A 10,608-nucleotide genomic window follows, 5' to 3' on the forward strand; every position below is an offset into this window, starting at 1 on the left:
TCTCCACAAGTAAACTTGTTATGGCTGATTGTTGTTACAAAGCCACAAGGTCCTTGCTGAGGCTGTAAGCCCTCTGCAGATGAGTACTGTGGCTTCTACCTTTTAGTAGCCTTAGCTCCCAGGAAGTTGCCCTTATATAAAGTAGGAAACAAAAATGGTAGATGATGATCATGATGATGATAATGATGACAGTACCATAAGTGATTATTCTTGATTTCCTTACCTGTAGACTTCTGTGGGAATACAGAGAAAAAACATGGGGTTCTGAGGCCAAATGGACTGCAGTTCAAATCCTAGTTCTACCACTAAATAGTTGGATAGCCTTGGATTAAAAACAAACAATTTAGAGCATTGTAAATTGTTCAGTAATTTATGAACAACTTTCTCTTTTTCCCCTCTAATTCTTGCCTACCATGACTCTCAGAGCCACTAACAGAATGGTCTCTTTCACAAGCCATGCTTTTCCTAAAACTTCCTGCCACTGAAGAGGTAGGGCTGGAATTCCTTTTCTTCCTTAAAGTTCTTCCTGCCATCACCTCGTCACTTCCAATCTCTCAGATTTTTCCTTCACTCACCAGGTAGGTTTTTTCTATATCACATTTATTTTTCAATGCCTTCCTTCAATTCTTCTTCCCAGGCAACACACTAATTTGCAACACGTTCACCTCCTTACTCTAAGATCTCTCTCTGCCCTTTATTCACAACTGTACTTCCTATTCTATGATATCTTTTATAATTGGAAGACTTTATCATTTCTCTCCAAATCCCAAAAGTGACTCGGTGCCAAAAAATACACAATTTTTTGCCTTTAACAGGCAAATACTACAGATACCTGTTTTTGTTAGTACAGCTGCATGAAGTCTGTATATGCTTTATAAAATAAGGGCTAGAGGGGAGAGATTATCTCATCTACTTTGTACTACATCGAGTGTAGCAAAATATACACAATTTACAAACTTCTGATTTGTGATGATACACTGAGAAGCAGAAAAAATTAAAACATCTTTAGCTGTGACATGAATCATATATTTCCACCTTTGATTACAAAATAATGACATGCACCCACCTGTCAAACAAAGAAATACTTAAAAACATATTTAAATACTTTACAGGAAGAAAATGCTGGCTATTTCACATTGAAATCTTCATACGACAGCTAATGTCTTTTCACATCTACTGTAAATAACTTGTTCAATTAAGGCTATGAAATATTGAAGAAAAGAGGGGCAGGATGGAGGGAAAGAAAGAGGGAAAAATAACATTTTTTAAAATTCTGAGTAAATGATCCTGTGTATAGTTGTATTTAACATTAGAAAGTTCACCTACACAAATTCTGAATTATGTTTTTGAATTATTGTAAAACCATCTTTTTTGCTAGGATAGAAATTTAAAAAGCATCTTTGATTTGCATATTTCTAAAGATATTTTCAGTTTGCTTGAAGTTCTTCTCCAACTTTATGCCTGTGTTTTTAATACCCTGTTACATATAGTCCCACACCTATTCTCCCTTTAATACTACATTATCTTCGACAAGTCATAGCTATAAAGCAACCATCAGCTATTTTAAAAAACACAAAATACACCAAATTTCTAAATGTAGAAGAGTATGATCTTCTTGGAAAAGTCTATGCTAATTCCAAGAGGCTGCTTCTCAAAATAGTTACAGAATTTCTCTTTGGAATCATTTTCAGTTAGCTAAAAGCCACATAGGAAACCCAACCTTGTGGCTTTATAGAGGTCTCATTTTAAAAAATAATAATAATTTAAATGAAGTGGCATGACTCACCTTATTCAATCAACTTGACTTCAAATTACATTTTTGGCTATATCCAAAAATCAAATTTACCTCAAAAGACTTCTGAGCAGCATCCCAAAATTTATCGGAAATAAAAGTAGCATGTTAGAGTAAGGATAAAGCTTCAAAGCTTTCCAAGGAAGATCATTTTGGAGAGATGATGCGGGTGGAAGGAATGTTAATTTTTACATATAATCTTGGAAAACATTTTTAAAACACATTTATGCTCATACTTCTACTTGTCCTTCAGATGGTTGAATTTTATCTAATAATAACCACTTTTTCAAAATCCTAAAATGATTTTAAATGGGTTAAATGAATTAACAATTTTCCACAAAGGTTATTGGGGGTGGGGTGAGGAAGTGCACCAATGTGTGTAAGGATAAGACTTTTCCACTTGCAATCTAACCACCCAAGGCATGTCAGAGGTGCAAGCTCTAGAAACTACAGTTTTGTTGGATGCTAGCGATTTAGAGGGGCTTTCAAGCAGCTCTGAGGGTCTCCATTCATTCCTGAAATTCTATGTAGTTGAACACTACTAGCTGCATTCAATGTTTTGTTTGTTTCACAGTGTAGTCCTGTAATATGAGCTTTTCAGTTATAGTGAATGTTATTTTTGTCATTTTTGGCATTTACAGTTCACAATGCTTGGTTATGTGGTTTAAGATTGTTTTAATTTTTGCATTTTACATTCCTTTTGGCACTTTTGAAGAAGGGACATTGTTTTTTATGTTGTTTGGGGAAAGTGGTAAGCCTCCCCCGTCTCCAGCTTTAAATGTTTGGTTTTATGAAATCCACGACTCTCCCCCAGAATCATCCGTCATTAAATAATGCGAGTGGAAATTTGCCTTCATAAGCTGGCCATCCCAACCGTCTTAGAGGCTGGTATCCCCAGTTTCGGATTTAGGCTGTTTGGTCGCTGCCGTCACAGGCTCTGGTGGACCCTCTCGGCAGAAAAGTACAACCGGATTTTTGCGGGCCCACATGGCCATGTCCCCTCCCACTCCACTGGCCGGGTTGGAAGAGGACACCCTGCTGCAGGCCCCCAGCCGGTTGGCATAGCGGTTTCGAAGGCGATTGCGGCTTCTGGCTTGCAGACCTGGGCCCTGGCTAGGCAGGAAAGCGTCCACATTCCTAGTCCGGTAGCCCTCCTCGCGGTTGCGCCCTAGGAGCATCGAAATGTTGGGATTGCGGATGGCGTAGATGACAGGGTTGATGGCCCCATTGGCCCAGGTCAGCCAGACCGCCACCACGTTGAGGAGCGAGGGGGCCTGCACTGTCTGGGCCTGCCGGGCGGCTGCCAGCAGCACCAGGAAGCAGTAGGGCCCCCAGCAGCAGATGACTAAGACGATCATGATGAGCACGGTGGTGGCCGTGCGCACCTCACTGAAGAAGCGCAGCACGCGCGCGTAGGTGTTCACGGGCCGCACGCGCACGTCCGACAGGCGCACGGTCTTGCAGATGTGGTAGTGGCAGAAGCACATGAGCAGGAAGGGCAGCAGATAGCAAGCCACCACCAGCCCCACGCTGAAGGCCGCGCCCAGCTGCGCGGGATCCGGAGAGGTCCGGTAGAGGCAGCTGTGGAAGCTCTGCGCCGCCGCGAGTTCCCGGGGCGCCCCAAGCAGCTCCCAGGGCAAGGAGAAGCCCAGGGCCGCCAGCCAGGCGCCCGCCAGCAGCTGCAGAGCGCGGTGGCGGCCGATCTTCTCCCGCGGCGGCCGCACGATGGCGCAGTAGCGGTCCAACGAGATGAGCGCCACGCTGAGCGTGGACACGATGCCGAAGCACGAGCTGAAGAAGCGGCTGGCTGCGCAGAAGCCGCGCCAGGGCCCCGCGGCGGCGGCAGGCGCCGAGCCCCCGGGAGGCGTAAAGAGGTCCAGGAAGGCGGCGGGCAGGCAGAGCAGCGCCGTGAGCAGATCCGATAGGGACAGCGACAGGATGAAGGCGTTGGTGACGGTGCGGAGCTGCCGGTGCTTCACGATCACCCCCATCACCGCGCAGTTGCCCAGGCTAGACAGCAGGAAGATGAGCAAGAGGACGAGCGCCTGGGCCGCCACCGCAGCTCCGTGCGACAGCAGCGGCGCCGCCTCCGAGCTCAGGAGCTGCCTCACCGCCGCCCCCGCCTCCCGCGCTGCCCCGGACCCGCCAAGGCCGCCGCCACCGGGAGCGGCAGCTGTGCCGCCTCCGCTTGCGTCGCTCAGGTTCCCCAGCGCCGCGGCCGCCGCGGTCGCCACGGTGCTGAAGGAGACCACCGCTGCCGTGGCCGCGGAGGAAGTCCCGCCAGGCGGGCCGGCCGCGGAGGGGGCGCCGGGGTGCGGGCTGCCCAGTAAGGCCATGCTCGCTGGTGAGCGGGCTGGTGGCGGCGGCGGCTCCTCCATGGGGCCCAGTGGCGGCCGCGGATCTGGTCATCCCGCAGCGGGGGCGGCGGCCGCTAGGTCGGAGGGGTGGTTCAGGGCCGGGGGCTAGCGGCCGCTGCGGGGAGCTGGGCTCGGCCGGAGGGGTGGCGGTCTCTGGGGACCCGGCGGAGCCTTTGACGTGGGTTCAGAGCGTTGCCGAGGGAACCGCGTGTCTACGCAGGAGCGCGGGGCGGGACGCCAACCCAGTACCCGCTGCGAAGCCGGCCCATGACACTGCCCCTCCGGAGGTTACCGGCCGGGGGCTTCGCGTTTCCGAGAGTGCCAGGTCTACCTCCTCAGGGACCACTGTCCGGCCAGATAAAGCGCGAGTGGCATGCAAACCAATGACCACATTCAGCGAAAGTTCACTCTTGCTCTCTTTTGTAGGGTACAAATGTTCTACAGGCAGGCCTTTTGGGGAGCGGGTGGGGGGTGCTTTGCTTCCTGTGGGTGCTTTTGGTATATACAGGTGGGAAAGGAATCTAGAACGTGAAGTGAAAGAAAAATCCAGAAGTCTACATCCAGACATCTTCAACTTGAGAAGTCGACTAATTTAAACCAATAATTCTCAAACTTGAGCTAACAGAAAATTCACATAGAGGGTGTGTTAAAATACAAGTGACAAGGTCTCAACCCCAGTGTTTTGGATAAGTCTGGGGAAGTGCCCAAGAATTTGTATCTCTAACGGACTCGCCGATGATGATGATGATGCTGGTTCCAGGACCACACTTTGAGAACCACTGATGTCAAGAGCTTCATAAAATGCAGATTCCCTGGCTGACAGAATTACTGAGGATGGGCCCATGACTCTAAACCCTCTAGGTGATTCTGATACAGGTGCTCTGAGGAGCTAGGATATGCATCTTCTTAACGTGTTACTTCATTTCCATGGGCCTGGACCTCAGGCCCCTACTGGCTGATAAATGGAGGGAAAGGGATTGGTGCCTTGCCCTGCTAGCAGCCTTCATCTGTTCTCAGGAATGGGGTGTGTTTTGAGTCTAAGATGCTGCCAGCCTGGCAATCATCACAGATGCAGCTCCAGGTATCTGGCTGGGAGATACAGGGAAAAGAAAGGCAGGGCTACCCGGGGAAGTTGCATCTCAAGTTTCTGGGCATGGCCCGTAATGGGGAAAAGTGTGATAAACCTTCAGGTTAACTAACCCTAGGCTCTTCTCTAAAGCAGTGGTTCAGAGTATGGACATTGGACCAGCAGCATCAACATCCCCTGGAAACCTTGAGAGATACATATTATCAGGCCTACAGTGCATAGGATACCCCTGATCTACTGAAACTCCTGTGGTGGGGCCCAGCCAGGCACCTATGTTTTAACAAGCCCTCCCAGTGATTCTGATGCACAAATTTGAGAAACACTGCTCTACAGAATGACTAGTACATTTGTAGGTCTTAGCATCAATGGTGTTAGTATTGGGAGTGCTTACTTCATTCAGAAAAAATATCCTACAGGAAATTTACAGTAGAAATAGAAGAACATTTAAGGTGGCAAACCAAAACTGAGTTTCTCAGCCTCAGCGTCATGGACTTTTTGGGCCGGATAATTCTTTATTGCAGGGGCCATCTATACACTGTAGGATGTTCAGCAGCATCCCTAGCCCCTACCTACAAGATGCCAGTAGCACCTCTCCCAGCTGTGACAACTAAAAATGTCTTCAGATATTGCCAAATGTCCTCTTGGGATCTGTCAACCCCAGCTTAATCTAGACTGATTTCATCTTAATTTTGTCAATCAAGACAAAAATATAATTATCATACATTAATTTATTTAGCAAACACAATCTTCTAAGATTGTGCTTAGTTTTAGAAAACAACAAATAAGATAGGAAACCCAGCCCAAATAAGTTTAAGTCACAGGCCAACACAGTATATTACAGTGTGCTAAATATTGTCTTAAAAATACGTGAGTGAAATTATTTGGAGGTAACTAACTCTTCCTGACGAAGACTTTGTACAAGAGGTGACATTAGACTTTTTAAAAAAAGAAGAAAGGGGAAGAACATTTGATGCATGTGCAAAGTCTTGAGGTTAGTGTTGAAATGATCAGTGTCTGAATTCTAGGATATTGGAGATGGGGAGTGAAGAAGGAAATAAATGATCAAAGTGTATTGGGGTCGCCTTATGATGGGCCTTGTAGGCCATGCTCTGGAGACTAAACTTCATCAGGGGAGGAGGGGCTATACCACAAGGGAGGGCTGTGAGCAAGTGCATGGTTCAGAAGTACCAGAAGGACTGCACTCTCCTGGTTCCTTCCTTCCTCATCTTTCTCAGTGTCCTCTCCTCTGCCATTTCATCATCTTCCACCTGCCTTTACATGCTGGAGTTCATCAAAGCCCTGTTCTCGGCTCCTCTGGACTCCCCCCTCAGCCCCATCTCACTCACATCCGGGACTTGAAAGATTATCTATATATTCATTACTCAAATTATGTCTGCGGCCCCAACCTACATGCCATGCTACTTGGCATCATGTGCCAGTGGTGTATCAAATGGGTGCATGATCCTCTTCCTACTTCCCCTGAAAAACTTGGTCCTTAATACTCTGTATCTCAGAATATGGTAGAACCATCCTTCTAGCTTTTAAGCCAAAAACTTAAGAGTTTTCCTTGGTAAATCCCTCCTCCTTACCACCAGTCCACATCCAATTCATCAACCAAGACCTATGGATTTTAGTTTCAGACTATCTTTGCATCCATTCACCTCCTCCATCCTGAATCTTGGCTCTCATCCTCTCTTTGGACTACTGTTGTCACTGTTGTCCTAACTGGTCTTCCCACATCCAGTCCCTACATTGTAGGCAGATAGGCATAATGCTCTTAAAAAAAATTCTTCATGCCACTTACTTATTTAAACTCCTCTAATCAGGCCAGTGTAGTGGCGTGTGCCTGTAGCCCCAGGTACTTAGGAAGCTGAGGAGGGAGGATCATTTGAGCCCAGCAGTTAGAGGCCAGCCTGGGCAACACAGTGAGACCATGTCTCTTAAAAAAAAATCCTATTGGCTTTCCCCATTTATTTTAGAATAAGGACCCCAATCCTTAATATTTCCTGTGAGGCACTGCATGATTTGACCCCTGCTTCCTCTCTAGTCTCATTAGGTACCACTTTCCTTCTTTTTTGCTGTGTTCCTGCCACACTCGGCTTTTATGGCTTCCTTAAACCTTCCATCTTAGGGCGTTTGCACTTGCTATCCCCTCTGCCTGGAAAGCTCCCATCTTCCTCCTCCCTTCCCTAGCATCCCCATCTTCGCATTAAGGTTAGTCCATGGAGGAAGCCTCCCTTGACTGATACCCTCCTCTCCCCATGTATTGGGCCAAGTTCCCCTGTTAGTTTCACAGCACTCTGTATTTTCCATTGTAGTACATAACCATGGTCTATACGTTTTTGTGTGATTATCTAAGTATTACCTGCCTTCCCACTGTATACTATACGAGGACCTAAACCTTGCCTGTTTATTTTATGAGATCCCCAGCACTTAGCACTCTAACAAACTGCTATACAAATGCCAACATACAAAAAATATTTTTTGAGTAACTGTAAGAGGAGAATCTGGAATTTGGGAGACCACTTAAGGAGAAGCATTGTAATAGTCCAGGTGAAAAATGAGAGTCTGAAGTGGACCTTTGCAGTGAAGAAGGAGATGTTATGTACAGATTAGGGCAGGTAGTATATGGATTAGGATTCTCTGGGTGTAAGTAACACAGTGAGGACACTGGTTCACATAAGCAATATAGGAATTCACTGAAAGGACAGAGGAAGTTCCATTTACAAAAGGACAGTCTAACAGCAGCTCCAAGAAGAAAAGTCAGAGCAGTCCTGTGGGTAGGAAGAGCAGAAACTGATGAGAGTGATCTCTTTAGGCCACCACTGGAATATATCAGCTTCAGTTTTCAGACCTTATGTCATTTCTCAAGATCTCAGGTCTGGGGGAGAAAGTCTGACTGGTGTACCAGTTTCCTGGCAGTCCTAGCAAGACTACATGCAGGTAGTTTCCCAAAGAAAAAGGAGAATGTTGTTGATAAAAGAAGTGGAGGCCAGGCGTGGTGGCTCACACCTGTAATCCCAGCACTTTGGGAGGCCAAGGTGGGCGAATCACAAGGCCAGGAGTTCAAGACCAGCTGGGCAACATGGTAAAACCACGTCTCTACTAAAAACACAAAAGCATTAGCTGGACGTAGTGGCAGGCACCTGTAATCCCAGCTACTCAGGAGGCTGAGGAAGGAGAATCGCTTGAACCCGGGAAGCGGAGGTTGCAGTGAGCCGAGATTGTGCCACTGCACTCCCACCCTGGCGACAAAGTGAGACTCCAACTCAAAAAAAAAAAAAAAAAAAAAGGGGGAGGTAAAAGAAGGGGAAAGGCATGATGGCCAGAGAAACCCACAGCTATCCACCTCAGGAGCATCAACAAAGAGGACAAAGATTGTGAATAGGAGCCAAGGGTCAATCCCAAGTCCCTAGCTTGATGGATGGCGGTGCCATTAATCAAGTTAGGGAATATGGGAAAAGGGCCACAATCTAGGGGGAAAATGATCTTGGTTGTCCCCTAAGTACTGAATCTACAGTATGGTCTTAGACCTCAGAAATTAGGGATGCGGATGTGGTTAGTCTCTCTACAAGAGGGAAAACCATGGGAATGAGTGTGACAATTTAAGGACAGAGTAGTCAGGGAAGAAAGAAAAGCACCATGGATGGAATGCTAGGGAGTACTAAAAGTTAAGAAGCAGATAAAGAAAGCAAAGCTAGGCAGGTAAATGATATAGTTAATGAGGCACATTGGTCTATTGATAAATCAGCTGTTTTATGTTTTTGATTTTCAGAAAAGAAGGTAAGGCAATTTTCCCAGCCTCTTATGAGGAACATATTTGTGATCTTCTGGTCAGCGCTATCCTTTACCTCCAGGTGGAGAGCTAACAGGCTTTTCATCTGTTTCAGAGCTTAGAGAAGTTGCCAGCCAGGATTACCCAAACAGGTAATTAAGATAGGCTCGTCCAAAAGTTGGCTACTCACAGTACTCCAACCAGCAACATTAGCATCACCTGAGAGCTTGTTAGAAATGCCCCACCTTGTGTCTGATGAATGAGACTCTAAGATTCCCAGGTGATGCACATGCACATTGAAGTATGAAGAACAGTGTCCTAAAGAGGGGTACGGAATTTGTGGCTTTCAGGATTGAAGAGAAGGGTGACCTAACTCTTATTGAGTCTGGAGGACTTGGAGCAAAGCGCATTGTGAGTTGATGATGAAGAGGAGATGGGCCTGGGCCCATACAATTGCAACACTTTGGTGGGCACTAAGGGGACTGGGTACCAACCTCATAAGCCTAACTGAGTGCTTCTGTGGGTGAGCTCAGCACCAAGGGACTAGAGTTGCCTGTTCTAAAATGGACCACACCTGCCTACAGGGAGCAAGCAGTGGGGGCCACCATGGATTGCACAAACCATTAGACCTGGCAATTAGGTAAAGTTTCTAATGAGTAATGAGGTAGAAGCCAGATTGCAATAGTTGAATAGCAAAATGGAAGGTGAGAAAATGTACCCATTGAGGAGACAGTAAGGAATCTAGAAGCTTAAATACCAAGGGAAGGAGTTAGCAGTGACAGCCATCTACAGAGGGAAGGAGGGACAGGGATGTTTGTTTCATTTTGTTTACAATCAGCACATTTAAATACTTAGGGGAAGGAACAAGTGGAGGGGGGGGAGGGCAGGAGATTGGAGACACCTGAAAGATGTTAATTGATGAGGCAACACCCTCACTGAGATGGGAAGGGATAGATGTGAGCAGTATTAAGAAGGCAGAATCAACAGGGCTTTGTGACTGACTAGACATGTGGAGGTCAGAGGAGGAGGAGTTGATTTCCCTAATGTTTTTTACTTCAAGGGAACCAGGGTGAAGTACAGCAGGAATGAACACTATTGCAAGGGTTCAGCTCTGGTTTGGATTGAAATTTAGGAAGACTTAGGTAATAGATATTGTTTAATGTTCAAGAAATATAACATTCTTATTATTACAGTACTATGTCCTAGACCAAGTTATGGCCATCCTATCTTAGAATTGGAGGAAGTGTTGTAGGAAAATACTAGACTTGGAGTCAGAACTCCTAGATTTGCAGCCTCTAAATGACCTTAGGAGAGTTATTTAACATGTTCGACTTGCATCTGCCTTAAATGGATAAATGGGATAAAAACAGTGGCATACCATGGCTAGGGCAGGAGTAGTAGTTTTCCCTGGTGCAGTTGATAAAGGGGTGTGCCGTCTTCAGAGAATTTTAGAACAATACTAAAACCAACTAAAAGTCTTTTTAATATCACCAAGTGCTGACAATTCTAAACAAGGTCAGTGAGTAAAACTACCCCCTACCTTGATGGCCATGGAATCATAATATGCATTTCTGAATGTACTTCAGTATGTACCTGA

General features: G+C 46.3%; 1 protein-coding gene across 1 annotated transcript; it reads right to left on the reverse strand.

The window, feature by feature from the left end:
* Positions 1-2,450: 2,450 nt before the first annotated feature.
* GPR135 (G protein-coupled receptor 135) lies at positions 2,451-4,296 on the reverse strand. Its single transcript, XM_025391484.1, has one exon. It carries the CDS (start codon positions 4,168-4,170, stop codon positions 2,671-2,673), a length of 1,500 nt encoding a protein of 499 aa, XP_025247269.1. The 5' UTR covers positions 4,171-4,296; the 3' UTR covers positions 2,451-2,670.
* Positions 4,297-10,608: the final 6,312 nt, after the last annotated feature.

This window comes from Theropithecus gelada, chromosome 7b (assembly GCF_003255815.1).
Source record: "Theropithecus gelada isolate Dixy chromosome 7b, Tgel_1.0, whole genome shotgun sequence".
Classification (NCBI taxonomy): domain Eukaryota; kingdom Metazoa; phylum Chordata; class Mammalia; order Primates; family Cercopithecidae; genus Theropithecus; species Theropithecus gelada.

Excerpts from the sequence above, each read along its gene's own strand:
- GPR135 (XM_025391484.1), bottom strand. The coding sequence starts at position 4,170 with ATGGAGGAGCCGCCGCCGCCACCAGCCCGCTCACCAGCGAGCATGGCC.